This window comes from Rhinoraja longicauda, chromosome 39 (assembly GCF_053455715.1).
Source record: "Rhinoraja longicauda isolate Sanriku21f chromosome 39, sRhiLon1.1, whole genome shotgun sequence".
NCBI lineage: Eukaryota > Metazoa > Chordata > Chondrichthyes > Rajiformes > Arhynchobatidae > Rhinoraja > Rhinoraja longicauda.
Window position 1 is genome coordinate 8,799,258 of NC_135991.1, and position 15,323 is coordinate 8,814,580.

Below are 15,323 nucleotides of genomic sequence, written 5' to 3' on the forward strand. Positions count from 1 at the left end.
CCGATGGTAGAAGTTCGAACAGACTGTTGCAGGGGTGTGAGGACTCTTTGTGGATGCTGGTGGCTTTTCTGAGGCATCGTGTGTTGTAGATGCCCTCCAAGGCTGGTAGCTGTGTTCCGATAGTCCTCTGAGCTCTATGGACTACCCGCTGAAGAGCTTTCCTCTCTGCCTCCGTGCAGCTGAGGTACCACACAGGGATGCCATACGTTGGGATGTTCTCTATGGTGCAGCGATAGAAGGTCGTCAGCAGCTGTTGGGGTAGACCAGACTTTTTCAGTGTTCTTGGGTAGAACAGTCGTTGCTGTGCCTTCTTGACCAGCGCAGCAGTGTTAGTGGACCATGTTAGGTCCTCCGAAATGTGAGTGCCCAGAAACTTGAAGCTGGACACTCTCTCCACACTGTCCCCGTTGATAAAGATCGGGGCGTATTCCCCGTCGTGTGACCTACGGAAGTTGATAATCAGCTCCTTGGTCTTGGGTGGTATTTCGGGAGAGGTTGTTATCAGAGCACCAGTCCGCCAGGTTCTGCACCTCCGCTCTGTAGTTTGTTTCATCACGGCTGATCGTCCACAATCAGTACCCCGTTCCTGCCCTCTCCCCATACCCCTTGACTCCACTATCATTAAGAGCTTTATCTAACACTCCCTTGAAAGCATCCAGAGAATTGGCCTCCACTGCCTTCTGAGGCAGAGAATTCCACAGATTTACATCTCTCTGAGTGAAAAGGTTTTTCCTCATCTCCGTTCTAAATGGCCTACCCCTTATTCTTAAACTGTGTGTGGCACATGACAATAAAACACTCTTGAACTAAACCAGCGGCCGATTCTGATCTGGAGTACTGTGTGCAGTTTTGGTCTCCAAATTTGAGGAAGGACATTCTTGCTATCGAGGGAGTGCAACGTAGGTTCACTAGTTTAATTCCCGGAATGGCGGGATTGTCGTATGTTGAAAGACTGGAGCGACTGGGCTTGTATACACTGGAATTTAGAAGGATGAGAGGGGATCTTATTGAAACATATAAGATTAGTAAGGAATTGGACACGCTAGAGGCAGGAAACATGTTCCTAATGTTGGGGGAGTCCAGAACCAGGGCCCACAGTTTAAGAATAAGGGGTAGGCCATTTAGAAATGAGATGAGGATAAACGTTTTCAGTCAGAGAGTTGTAAATCTGTGGAATTCTCTGCCTCATAAGGCAGTGGAGGCCAATTCTCTCGATGCTTTCGAGAGAGAGCTGGATAGAGCTCTTAATGATAGTGGAGTCAGGGGGTCTGGGGAGAGGGCAGGAACGGGATACTGATCGTGGATGATCAGCCATGATCGCATTGAATGGCGGTGCTGGCTCGAAGGACTGAATGGCCTCCTCCTGCACCTCTTGTCTATTGCACTCTGTCCTAAGTCTCCACATCTTTCCTGTAATCGTGCGGCCTGAAATGTGGTCTTGTGAATATAGACACAAAACGCTGAAGTAACTCAGCGGGACGGGCAGCATCTCTGGAGAGAAGGAATGGGTGACGTTTGGGGTCGGGACCCTTCTTCCACGATATTCCTTCTTCTGGAGTTGCGTTTACTGTAACATCTTCTCACTCTTGCTCTTTTTTTCCAGTTCCCAAGATTCAAAAGGTACCAGTCTATGGATTTGTGGTTGGAATAATGGCTGGATTAGTCGGTATTCTGATTGCTGTATCTGGAGGAGTCATGAGATGGAAAGGTAGGAACGTTTTTGCATGACCTCGTCAGTCTAGGAAACGTTTTCCTTTATAATCTTGTCTAATTCTGGTCCCTTGCAAATGCCACAATTTGCATGCATGCAAATACACCGATCAGCCAAAACATTATGACCACTGACGGGCGAAGTGAATGACATTGGTTATCTTGTTGCAATGGCACTCGTCAAGGGGTGGGATATATTAGGCAGCAAGTGAACAGTCAGTTCTTGAAGTTGACGTGTTGGATGCGGGAGAAATGGGCGGGAGTAAAGATCTGAGCGACTTTGACAAGGGCCAAATTGTTGTGGCCAGACGACTGGGTCAGAGCATCTCTGAAACGGCAAGGCTTGTGGGGTGCTCCCGGTCAGCAATGGTGAGTTCCGACCGACAGTGGTCCGAGGGGGGACAAACCACAAATCATTAATGTATATTGTAAATAGCTGCGGTCCCAGCACCAAATCTTGCGACACCCCGCTAGTCACCGCCTGCCATTCTGAAAGGGACCCGTTAATCCCAACTCTTCGTCTCCTGTCTGCCAACTCATTTTCTATCCCTGTCAATACCCTGCCTCTGCAATTTAGAAGGATGAGAGGAGATGTTATCAAAACGTATAAGATTATTAAGGGGTCGGACACGTTAGAGGCAGGAAACGTGTTCCCAATGTTGAGGGAGTCCAGAACAAGGGGCCACAGTTTAAGAATAAGGGGTAGGCCATTTAGAACTGAGATGAGGAAAAACTTTTTCAGTCAGAGAGTTGTGAATCTGTGGAATTCTCTGCCTCAGAAGGCAGTGGAGGCCAATTCTCTAGATGTTTTCAAGAGAGAGCCAGATAGAGCTCTTCAGGATAGCGGAGTCAGGGGGTATGGGGAGAAGGCAGGAACGGGGTACTGATTGAGAATGATCAGCCATGATCACATTGAATGGCGGTGCTGGCTTGAATGGCCGAATGGCCTCCTCCTGCATCTGTTGTCTATTGTCTATTGAGGAGGGACAAACCACAAACCGGCGACAGACAGGGTGTTGGGCTCCCAAGGCTCATCGATGCGCGAGGGCAACGAAGGCTATCCCGTCTGGTCCGAGCCGACAGAAGGTCGACTGTGGCACAAGTCACAGAAAATGTTAACGGTGGTCACGGGAGGAATGTGTCACAATACACAGTGCATCGCACCCTGCTGCGTATGGGGCTGCACACGGAGGACCAACTGCTTGTTAATGTTTTGGCTCATCAGGTCATAATGTTTTGGCACATCGGTGTATACTGTACTTCGGCACTATTTATGTGGTGACTCTTTGCATACGTTGGGTATGCAAAACAAAGGATTTCACTCTGACCCGTCACATGTTACAATAAAGCATTCATTCATTCATTCTACATAGTATAGAAACATACTGTACAGGAATGGGACATTCGGCCCATAATTATCAAAGAATGACGTTAGGTTCTTCTACTCTTCTACTGGTCTACTCCACTTTATCTCTTCTACTGTATCCGCTGTTCCAGGTGTGGACTCCTGTATATTCTTCCAAATTTGAGGAAGGATATTCTTGCTGTTGAAGGCGTGCAGCTTAGGTTCACTAGGTTAATTCCCGGAATGGCGGGACGGTCGTATGTTGAAAGACTGGAGCGGCTAGGCTTGTATACACTGGAATTTAGAAGGATGAGAGGGGATCTTATCGAAACGTATAAGATTATTAAGGGATTGGACACGTTAGAGGCAGGAAACATGTTCCCAATGTTGGGGGAGTCCAGAACCAGGGGCCACAGTTTGAGAATAAGGGGTAGGCCATTTAGAACGGATGTGAGGAAAAACTTTTTCAGTCAGAGAGTTGTAACTCTGTGGAATTCTCTGCCTCAGAAGGCAGTGGAGGCCAATTCTCTGGATGCTTTCAAGAGAGAGCTCTTAAGGATAGCGGAGTCAGGGGGTATGGGGAGAAGGCAGGAACGGGGGACTGATTGAGAATGATCAGCCATGATCACATTTAATGGTGGTGCTGGCTCGAAGGGCCGAATGGCCTACTCCCGCACCTATTGTCTATCAGCGAGGGCAAGCGCAGGCACGGCGATCGTTTTACTGAACACCTTCATGGTTTTTGGACACTTTAAATCTCCCTCCCATTCCCACACTGACCTTTCTGTCCTGGGCCTCCTCCATTGTCAGAGTGAGGCCCGGCGCAAATTGGAGGAACAGCATCTCGTATTTCGCTTGGGCAGCTTACACCCCAGCGATACGAACATTGCTTTTCTCTAACTTCAAGTAGCCCTCGCTTACCCCTTCTCTCCAGGCCCTCCCCCTTCGCAGTTCTCCGACCAGTCTTACTGTCCCCGACTATATGTAATCTCTGTACCGCCCACTCCCCTGACATCAGTCTGAAGAAGGGTCTCGACCCAAAACGTCACCCATTCCTTCTCTCCAGCGATGCTGCCTTTCCCACTGAGTTACTCCAGCATTTTGTATCTATTTCAGGTTATTCTAAAACCTCTGCTGGCACTTGATCCATATCCCTACATTCCTCATTTATGCATTTGCCTATCTAAAAGACTCTTATATGCCACTATAGCATCTGCCTCCTCCACCGCCCCAGGCAGTGTGTTCCAACCCCACCCTCTGTGTAAAAAGCCTGCCCCGGTACATCTATATACTAAAACTCTCGTTTGTTTGTTCCTGAACTACAGTCAAAACGGTACACGATAGTGTGACAATTTTAGGCCCAACTTACTCACCGACGTCCCTTTGGTGCTAATGGAAGAAGTTTCATTGAAATCGGTGTTTATTTTTAACGTTATTCACATTTTAAAGTTTAAATCCATCTCCTTGGGAGGAGGAAGGAGGATGAGGGGGATGGAGTGGGAGAGGAGGGGGAGGAGGAGGGGAGGAGGAGGAGAGGAGAGGAGAGGAGAGGAGAGGGTGCTGCACCAATGCAGGAGAGGTTTGGGCCCAACTTGGTCTAGTCTCCATTAAACTTTGCCCCTCTCACCTTCAAGCTATGCTCTGTGATCTTTAACATTTCCATACTGGGGAAAAGGTTCTGACTGTCTCCCCTATCTGCGCCTCTCATAATTTTACGTGCTTCTATCAGGTCTCCCCTCAATGCTCCAGAGAAAAACAAAATCAGAAGTTTGCCCAACCTGTCCTTTCAGCCCATTCCTTCATCTAAATCATTAATGTATATTGTAAATAACTGCGGTCCCAGCACCGAATCTTGCGACACCCCACTAGTCACCGCCTGCCATTCTGAAAGACACCCGTTAATCCCTACCCTTTGTCTCCTGTCTGCCAACCAATTTTCTATCCCTGTCAATACCCTGCCCCCCCCCAATACCATGTGCTCCAATTTTGCCCACTGATCTCCTGTGTGGGACCTTATCAAAAGCTTTCTGAAAGTCCAGGTACACTACATCCACTGGCTCTCCCTTGTCCATTTTACTTGTTACATTCTACTGGACTACTGCAACAGCCTCCTTTATGGCTCACCCTCAAAAATCATCAGTAAACTTCAATACATTCAAAACTCCGCTGCCCGTCTACTCACCCACTCCCCGATCCGTGACCATATCACCCCCGTCCTTTACAAGCTCCACTGGCTCCCCATCCCCCAGAGAATCCAGTACAAAATCCTCCTCATGACCTACAAAGCCCTCCATAACCTGGCCCCATCCTACCTGACTGACCTCCTCCACAGGCAAACTCCCACCTGCACCCTCCGCTCTGCTGCTGCTGCCAACCTCCTGTCCCTCCCCCCCCCATCCGGACCAAACTCAGATCCTGGGGGGACAGGGCTTTCTCCATCGCTGCTCCCACCCTCTGGAACTCACTGCCCCAAACCGTCTGAGACTCCTCCTCACTCACCACATTCAAAACATCACTGAAGTCTCACCTGTTCAGCACTGCCTTCAACCACTGAAGGTCACCTCACCTTCTGTCTCCTTTTTCTGTTTGTTTACTTATTTATCTATTTACTTTCTTCTCTATGTTCTAGTAATCCCTGTAAAGCGTCTTTGAGTGTTTGAAAAGCGCTATATAAATGTAACGCATTATTATTATTATTCTCATAAAATTCCAGAAGATTTGTCAAGCATGATTTCCCCTTCATAAATCCACGCTGACTCGAACCGATCCTGTAACTGCTATCCAAATGCGCCACTATTTCATGGGTGACGTTTCGGGCGAGACCCTTCTTCAGACTATTACATCTTTGATAGTCAACTCCCAGCACCTTCCCCACCACTGATGATAGGCTTAGTGGTCTGTAATTCCCTGCTTCCTCTCTCCCTCCTTTCTTGAAAAGTGGGATAACATTATAGCTACCCTCCAATCCACAGGAACTGATTCAGAATCTAAAGAACATTGGAAAATGATAACCAATGTGTCCACGATTTCTAGAGCCACCTCCTTGAGTACCCTGGGATGCAGACCATCAGGCCCTGGGGATTTATCAGATTTCAAGCCCATCAGTCTACCCAATACCATATCAATAGACAATAGGTGCAGGAGTAGGCCATTCGGCCCTTCGAGCCAGCACCACAATTCAATGTGATCATGGCTGATCGTTCTCAGTCAGTACCCCGTTCCTGCCTTCTCCCCATACCCCCTGACTCCACTATCTTTAAGAGCTCTATCTAGCTCTATCTTGAAAGCATCCAGAGAATTGGCCTCCATTGCCTTCTGAGGCAGAGAATTCCACAGATTTACAACTCTCTGACTGAAAACGTTTTTCCTCATCTCCGTTCTAAATGGCCTGCCCCTTATTCTTAAACTGTGGCCCCTGGGTCTGGACTCCCCCAACATTGGGAACATGTTTCCTGCCTCTAACGTGTCCAATCCTTTAATAATCTTATATGTTTCAATAAGATCCCCTCTCATCCTTCTAAATTCCAGTGTATACAAGCCCAGTCGCTCCGGGAATTAACCTAGTAAACCTACGCTGCACGCCCTCAATAGCAAGAATGTCCTTCCTCAAATTTGGAGACCAAAACTGCACACAGTACTCCAGGTGCGGTCTCACTAGGGCCCTGTACAACTGCAGAAGGACCTCTTTGCTCCTATACTCAACTCCTCTTGTTATGAAGGCCAACATGCCATTGGCTTTCTTCACTGCCTGCTGTACCTGACTAATGTGAATTTCCTTCAGTTCCTCCATCACCTTCGGTCCTCTGACCCTAGTGTTGCACTTTGGAAGGTTGAATACAAGGTGAAAGCATGCAGTTAATGGCAACACCCGTAACAGCATTCAGGACGTACGACAAATAAAACATGTGATTATTTTTCTCCAGTGAACCAGAACAGTGGCTCACAATCTGCGTCGAACCGGAGTGAACCCATTACCCTACCAGAAGTCTCTGCCGCTGGTATATCTCCAGGTAACCCCCTCCTCAGCAAAAGCAAATAGCTAAGCATGAAATAATATTGCCTCTGCTTGTTAACAAACACAAAACAAGGTACAATGCCACACAAGAACGGGTCCTTCAGCTCACAGTGTCTGTGCCGAACAAGATGCCAAGTTCATAGAAAATAGGTGCAGGAGGAGGCCATTTGACCCTTCGAGCCAGCACCGCCATTCATTGTGATCATGGCTGATCGTCCACAATCAGTAACCCGTGCCTGCCTTCTCCCCATATCCTTTGATTCCACTAGCCCCTAGAGCTCTATCTAACGCTCTTAAGGATAGCGGAGTCAGGGGGTATGGGGAGAAGGCAGGAACGGGGTACTGATTGAGAATGATCAGCCATGATCACATTGAATGGCGGTGCTGGCTCGAAGGGCCGAATGGCCTCCTCCTGCACCTATTGTCTTCTCTCCATAACCCCTGACACCCGTACAAATCAAGAATCTGTCAATCTCCGCCTTAAAAATACCTAATGACCTGACCTCCACAGCTGTGGCAAAGAAGTCCACAGATTCACCACCCTCTGACAAAACAAATTCCTCCTCATCTTCTTTCTTAAAGTACGTTCAAGTCAAGTCAAGTTTATTTGTCACATATATATACAAGATGTGCAGTGAGATGAAAGTGGCAACGCCTGCGGATTGTGCTAAACTACAAAACAGAATAGAAAACAAAATGTTAACACAAAAAATAAATGAATACAGTAAATTACATGAGTCCCTGGTGAGATGAGAGTTAACAGTCCTGATGGCCTGTGGGAAGAAACTCCATCTCATCCTCTGTGTTTTCACAGCGTGACAGCGGAGGCGTTTGCCTGACCTTAGCGGCTGGAACAGTCTGTTGCTGGGGTGGTAGGGGTCCCCCATAATGTTGCTGGCTCTGGATCTGCACCTCCTGATGTATAGGTCCCACAGTGCGTTCAGCCGAACGCACTACTCTCCGCAGAGCCTTCCTGTCCTGGGCAGAGCTGCTCCCAAACCAGATTGTGATGTTTCCGGACAAGATGCTCTCTACAGCCCCAGAGTAGAAGCACTGAAGGATCCTCAGAGAGACTCTGAATTTCCTCAACTGTCTGAGGTGGTAAAGGCGCTGCCTTGCCTTACTCACCAGTGCGGCAATGTGCGTTGCCCACGTCAGATCCTCTGTGATGTGGACTCCCAGGTATTTAAAGCTGCTCACCCTATCCACAGTAATCCCATTTAACTCCAGTGGCGTGTACGTCCTCGCACGTTGAGCCCTTCTAAAGTCCACAATCAGCTCCTTAGTTTTTGTGACATTCAAGAGGAGGCTGTTGTCCTGACACCAGAGTGCCAGATCAGCCACCTCCTCCCGGTAGGCCTTCTCATCGTCATCGGAGACCAGGCCCACCATCACAAGTGTCGTCAGCAAAGGTAATGTATCACAAAAGTTAGCCAGAGTTCACTTTACAGACAGGAATGTACCAGAGTCTGTGGAATGTAACGCTGAAGTTTCTCCGCCAATACTGACTGCTGCGGCCTTGTTCCTGTGGCTGCATCATCCCGTCTCTTCCTTGCTTCGCAGATGTCAGCGCTACGTCTGAAGATACCCGCCTTTGTGAAGGGATCACATCTTTGCCGAGCCCTGTCTCTGCAAATGCGTCAGAAGTTTAAAAACAAATCGTCCATTTGCAGGCCAAATAAAATCCAGCTACTTGCCTCTTGAAGACCTCGTGCTTAAAGTGACGTGCCGACATGGTCGATTCCTGTCGACCGCGTACTGAGCGGATCTGAATGACTACCCGGTGTTTTTTTTCAGCCCCTTCCCCCCCCCCCACCCCACTTGCTCAGACAAATGAAGAACGTTTAAAGGTTCGACGGAAATCCGAACAGCTCGCTTTGTAATGCTACAGCTGGATAGAAAACTATAATAAAATCAGAAGAATTAATCTGCAGCGTGTTCGGCATCATTGGCAATAGCACATTGTCCACATTACGTGACATTGGACTTTCTCGCTGGGACCGCTGTGCTGCATTATGCTGAGAATTATATTCTGCACACGGTATCTTTCCCCTCGCTCAACCGATTGTTTGGCCTGTTTAGGAGAGTTAGATAGAGCTCTAGGGGCTAGTGGAATCAAGGGATACGGGGAGAAGGCAGGCACGGGTTTACTGATTGCGGACGATCAGCCATGATCACAATGAATGGCGGTGCGTACGGGCTCGAAGGGCCGAATGAATTAGAATGCCTTTATTGTCATTGTACGAGCAGTATAACGAAATTAAAAGTGCTCCATCTGAAACAGTGCGTCAGTGCAAATCTTTCAAAACAATCGCACAAAAATAGGAACCAATGCAATAAGTACCAATATCAATAAAAAACAATAATTAATAAATGAGTTTTGCGCCTAAGATGCTGTATGTAAAAAAAAAAAGTACAAAGAAAGTGAAAGTCACATCAAGTCAAGTATTTCCATTCACAGTTCTTATGGCCCAGGGAAAGAAACTGTTTTTAAGTCGAAGGTATTTATTCACAAAATGCTGGAGTAACTCAGCGGGTCGGGCAGCATCTCGGGAGAGAAGGAATGAGTGACGTTTCGGGTCGAGACCCTTCTTCAGGCAGTTCTTCAGACCCGAAAGGTCTCTCCCGAGATGCTGCCTGACCTGCTGAGTTACTCCAGCATTTTGTGAATAAATACCTTCGATTTGTACCAGCATCTGCAGTTATCTTCTTATACTGTTTTTAAGTCGTATAAGAAAATAACTGCAGATGCTGGTACAAATGGATTTATTCACAAAATGCTGGAGTAACTCAGCAGGTCGGGCAGCATCTCGGGAGAGAAGGAATGGGTGACGTTTCTGGTCGAGACCCTTCTTCAGACTGATGTCAGGGGGGCGGGACAAAGGAAGGATATAGGTGGAGACAGGAAGATAGAGGGAGATCTGGGAAGGAGGAGGGGAAGGGAGGGACAGAGGAGCTATCTAAAGTTGGAGAAGTCGACGTTCATACCACTGGGTTGCAAGCTGCCCAGGCGAAATATGAGGTGCTGTTCCTCCAATTTCCGGTGGGCCTCACTATGGCAGTGGAGGAGGCCCATGACAGAAAGGTCACACTGGGAATGGGAGGGGGAGTTAAAGAGCTCAGCCACCGGGAGATCAGTTTTGTTAACGCGGACCGAGCGCAGGTGTTCGGCGAAGCGATCGCCGAGCCCGCGCTCGGTTTCGCCGATGTAAATAAGTTGACATCTGGAGCGGCGGATGCAATAGATGAGGTTGGAGGAGGTGCAGGTGAACCTTTGTCTCAGCTGGAAAGACTGTTTGGGTCCTTGGATGGAGTCGAGGGGGGGGGAGGTAAAGGGACAGGTGTTGCATCTCGTGCGGTTGCAGGTTTGTTCTGGTCTTTAGGCTCCTGTAGCGCCTCCCAGAGGGCAGGAGAGCAAACAGTTCATATCCTGGGTGTGTGTTGTCCTTAATTATATTTCTGGCCCTGTTTAGACAACGCGAGCTGGAGATGTCCTCCAGAGAAGGCAGTGGACAGCTGATAATTTTCTCTGCTGTCTTAATAACCTTCTGGAGGGCCTTCTGGTCTGCAGCCGAGCAATAGACAACAGACAATAGGTGCAGGAGGAGGCCATTCGGCCTTTCCAGCCAGCACCGCCATTCAATGTGATCATGGCTGATCATCCACAATCAGTATCCCGTTCCTGCCTTCTCCCCATACCCCCTGACTCCGCTATCCTTAAGAGCTCTATCTAGCTCTCTCTTGAATGCATTCAGAGAATTGGCCTCCACTGCCTTCTGAGGCAGTGAATTCCACAGATTTACAACTCTGACTGAAAAAGTTTTTCCTCATCTCAGTTCTGAATGGCCTACCCCTTATCCTTAAACTGTGGCCCATTGTTCTGGACTCCCCCAACATTGGGAACATGTTTCCTGCCTCTAACGTGTTCTATATATAAAATTCTTAAGGGGTTGGAGAGGCTAGATGCGGGAAGATTGTTCCCGATGTCGGGGGAGTCCAGAACCAGGGGTCACAGCTTAAGGATAAGGGGGAAGTCTTTTAGGACCGAGATGAGAAAACATTTCTTCACACAGAGAGTGGTGAGTCTGTGGAATTCTCTGCCACAGAAGGTAGTTGAGGCCAGTTCATTGGCTATATTTAAGAGGGAGTTAGATGTGGCCCTTTTTGCTAAAGGGATCAGGGGGTATGGAGAGAAGGCAGGTACAGGCTACTTGAGCTGGATGATCAGCCATGATCATATTGAATGGCGGTGCAGGCTCGAAGGGCCGAATGGCCTACTCCTGCACCTATTTTCTATGTTTCTAACCCCTTAATAATCTTATACGTTTCGATAAGATCCCCTCTCATCCTTCTAAATTCCAGTGTATACGAGCAGCCAGCATACCACACTATGGTGCAGAATGCCAGTACGATCTCAATGGTGAAGGTCACCAGCAGATTCTCCTTCAGTTTGTTTTTTCGGAGCAGTCTTAAAAAGTGCAGTCTCTGCTGTGACTTTTTAACTACCGCTGTAGTATTTGCAGTCCAGGAGAGGTCCTGGGAGATGGTGGTCCCCAGGAACTTGAAGGTGGAGACCCTCTCCACTTCCTCCCCATTGATAAGAAGTGGGGTACTCCTAAAGTCCAGTACCATTTCTTTTGTCTTACTGGTATTCAGTGCTAGGTTTGCCTTGGACAGAGCACAGTCGCTCAACACCTGCGCTCGGTCCGCGTTGGCCAAACTGATCTCCCGGTGGCCGAGCACTTCAACTCCCCCTCCCATTCCCAGTCTGACCTTTCTGTCATGGTCCTCCTCCAATGCCATAGTGAGGCCCACCGGAAATTGGAGGAACAGCACCTCATATTTCGCCTGGGCAGCTTGCAGCCCAGTGGTATGAACATTGACTTCTCCCACTTTAGATAGTTCCTCTGTCCCTCTCTTCTCCTCCCCCTTCCCAGATCTCCCTCTATCTTCCTGTCTCCACCTATATCCTTCCTTTGACCCGCCCCCCCCTGACATCAGTCTGAAGAAGGGTCTCGACCAAGTTAGGAAAAGGGGACGTACAACGTGATCTGGGTGTCTTAGTGCATCAGTCACTGAAAGGAAGCATGCAGGTACAGCAGGCAGTGAAGAAAGCCAATGGAATGTTGGCCTTCATAACAAGATGGCGGCGCTGCCCTAGCAGCTGCGGCTCACCTGCGGTCCATTTGTCTTTGTGTTTTTGTTGTTTTTTTTGTCTTAATTGTAGTTGTGATGTGGTGTTTTTGTGTTTGTGTACTATGTGCGTATGTGGGGGGGAGGAGGGGAACTGTAACATTGTAAATATGTGTCCCTTCCGAACGGAGACCCGACCTTTGTTTTCTGGGTGGTGTCTCCGTTCCTGCTGCGGCCTACCATCGGCCCAACTTCTGGAGCTGGCGGCCTCCAGGGCTCTGGTTCGCAGAGCCCGCGGATCGGACTTACCATCAGCGGAGCCGGCTGTCTTCGGAGGCTGCGGGAGTGGCTGCGACACGCCTTAGGCTCGGGCCGCGTGGATGCCGACATCGGGAGCTCCGGCAGCGGGTTCGCCCGCCCCGGATCGCGGGGCTTGGGTCGAGGACATTTCACCGTCCGGCGCGGCCTAAGATATGCCGTGGGATATTTCTCTGCTGGGCGGGGGCTTCAATGTCGGGAGCCACGACCGCCCCGACGTACAGCAACAGCAGCAGCGTGTTCGCCCGCCCCGGATCGGACTTATCATCGGCGGAGCCGGCCGTCTTCGGAGGCTGCGGGAGCGGCTGCGACTCGCCTTGGGCTTGGCCCGCTGTGGACCGTCCGGTGCGGCCTACAACCACACCAACCTGACTGCGGGAGAAGACGGCAGGAGAAGGGAAAGACATTGTGGCCTTCCATCACAGTGAGGAGAGGACTGGAGGAGACTCACTGTGATGGATGTTTCTTTGATGGATGTTTCTTTTTTGTGTGTTTTTGGGGTTGGGTAATTTGAATGCCTATTTAATGCTTTTATTGTTGGACTGTGTTTTGGGTTTTTTTTGGGGTTGTGTAATTTTAATGCTTATTTAATGCTTTTATTGTTGGACTGTGGGTGACTGAATTTCGTCCAATATTGGATGACAAATAAAGCTATCTTGAATCTTGAATCTTGAAGAGGAGTTGAGTATAGGAGCAAAAAGGTCCTTCTGCAGTTGTACAGGGCCCTAGTGAGACCGCACCTGGAGTACTGTGTGCAGTTTTGGTCTCCAAATTTGAGGAAGGATATTCTTGCTATTGAGGGCGTGCAGCGTAGGTTTACTAGGTTAATTCCCGGAATGGCAGGACTGTCGTATGTTGAAAGACTGGAGCGACTAGGTTTGTATACACTGGAATTTAGAAGGATGAGAGGGGATCTTATCGAAACGTATAAAATTATTAAGGGATTGGACACGTTAGAGGCAGGAAACATGTTCCCAATGTTGGGGGAGTCCAGAACCAGGGGCCACAGTTTAAGAATAAGGGGTTGGCCATTTAGAACAGAGATGAGGAAAAACTTTTTTAGTCAGAGAGTTGTGAATCTGTGGAATTCTCTGCCTCAGAAGGCAGTGGAGGCCAATTCTCTGAATGCATTCAAGAGAGAGCCAGATAGAGCTCTTAAGGATAGCGGAGTCAGGGGGTATGGGGAGAAGGCAGGAACAGGGTACTGATTGAGAATGATCAGCCATGATCACATTGAATGGCGGTGCTGGCTCAAAGGGCCGAATGGCCTCCTCCTGCACCTATTGTCTATTGCAGAGTTTGTACGTTCTCCCGCGACTGGAGTAACAGCACCTCAATTCTTGCTTGGGTAACATAGAAACATAGACATTCGAAAATAGGTGCCAGAGTAAGCCCTTCGCCGATCGTTTCGCTGAACAGCTCCCCTCAGTCCGCTTGAGGCCTACGCGATCTCCCGGTAGCTAAACACTTTAATTCCCCCTCCCATCCCCACACTGACCTTTCTGTCCTGGGCCTCCTCCATTGTAAGAGTGAGGCCCAGCGCAAATTGGAGGAACAGCATCTCATATTTCGGCAGCTTACAAATTAGCAATAGGCAATAGACAATAGGCGCAGGAAACATAGAAACATAGAAAACAGGTGCAGGAGTAGGCCATTCGGCCCTTCGAGCCTGTACGCACCGCCATTCAATATGATCATGGCTGATCATCCAACTCAGTATCCCGTACCTGCCTTCTCTCCATACCCCCTGATCCCTTTAGCCACAAGGGCCACATCTAACTCCCTCTTAAATATAGCCAATGAACTGGCCTCAACTACCGTCTGTGGCAGAGAATTCCACAGATTTACCACTCTCTGTGTGAAAAAAACGTTCTCATCTTGGTCCTAAAAGACTTCCCCCTTATCCTTAAACTGTGACCCCTTGTTCTGGACTTCCCCAACATCGGGAACAATCTTCCCGCATCTCGCCTGTCCAACCCCTTAAGAATTTTGTAAGTTTCTATAAGATCCCCCCTCAATCTTCTAAATTCCAGCGAGTACAAGCCGAGTCTATCCAGTCTTTCTTCGTATGAAAGTCCTGCCATCCCAGGGATCAATCTGGTGAACCTTCTCTGTACTCCCTCTATGGCAAGAATGTCTTTCCTCAGATTAGGAGACCAAAACTGTACGCAATACTCCAGGTGTGGTCTCACCAATGCCCTGTACAACTGCAGCAGAACCTCCCTGCTCCTATACTCAAATCCCCTGGCTGTGAATGCCAACATACCATTCGCTTTCTTCACTGCCTGCTGCACCTGCATGCTTTCTTCACTGCCTGCTGCACCTGCATGGTAGTAGGCCATTCGGCCCTTCGAGCCAGCACCGCCATTCGATATGATCCTGGCGGATCATCCAGAATCAATACCCCGTGCCTGCTTTCTCCCCATATCCCTTGATTCCGTTATAGCCCTAAGAGCTATATCTAACTCTCTTGAATGGATGATTGGTGGGTGGGTGTGGATTCAGTGACCCGAAGGGCCTGTTTCCACGCTGTATCTCTAAACTAAACTAAACTCATGTGTCTGAAGAAGGGTCTCGACCCGAAACGTCACCCATTCCTTCTCTCCCGAGATGCTGCCTGATCCGCTGAGTTACTCCAGCATTTTGTGAATAAATACCTTCGATTTGTACCAGCATCTGCAGTTATTTTCTTAAACTCATGTGAACATGTGATCGATGGTCGGCGCGGACTCGGTGGGCCGAAGGGCCTGTTTCAATACTGTATCTCTAAACTAAACTAAACTCCAGCAAACTTCTGAGGGG

The 15,323-nt window shown here is 48.8% G+C and overlaps 1 protein-coding gene across 6 annotated transcripts in view; it reads left to right on the plus strand.

The window, feature by feature from the left end:
• The window catches only part of LOC144611028 (DLA class II histocompatibility antigen, DR-1 beta chain-like), a 63,187-nt gene that overhangs the window by 12,146 nt on the left and 35,718 nt on the right, over window positions 1-15,323 (plus strand). For 2 of the 6 annotated variants that reach the window (XM_078430108.1, XM_078430113.1), the window contains exon 4: window positions 1,604-1,708. In XM_078430108.1, coding sequence (XP_078286234.1) covers window positions 1,604-1,708 — 105 coding nt within the window. Of the gene's footprint in view, window positions 1-1,603; window positions 1,709-6,978; window positions 7,066-8,633; window positions 9,566-15,323 lie in introns of those variants that run through there. The other 4 variants (XM_078430110.1, XM_078430109.1, XM_078430107.1 and 1 more) reach the window with 4 other exon arrangements.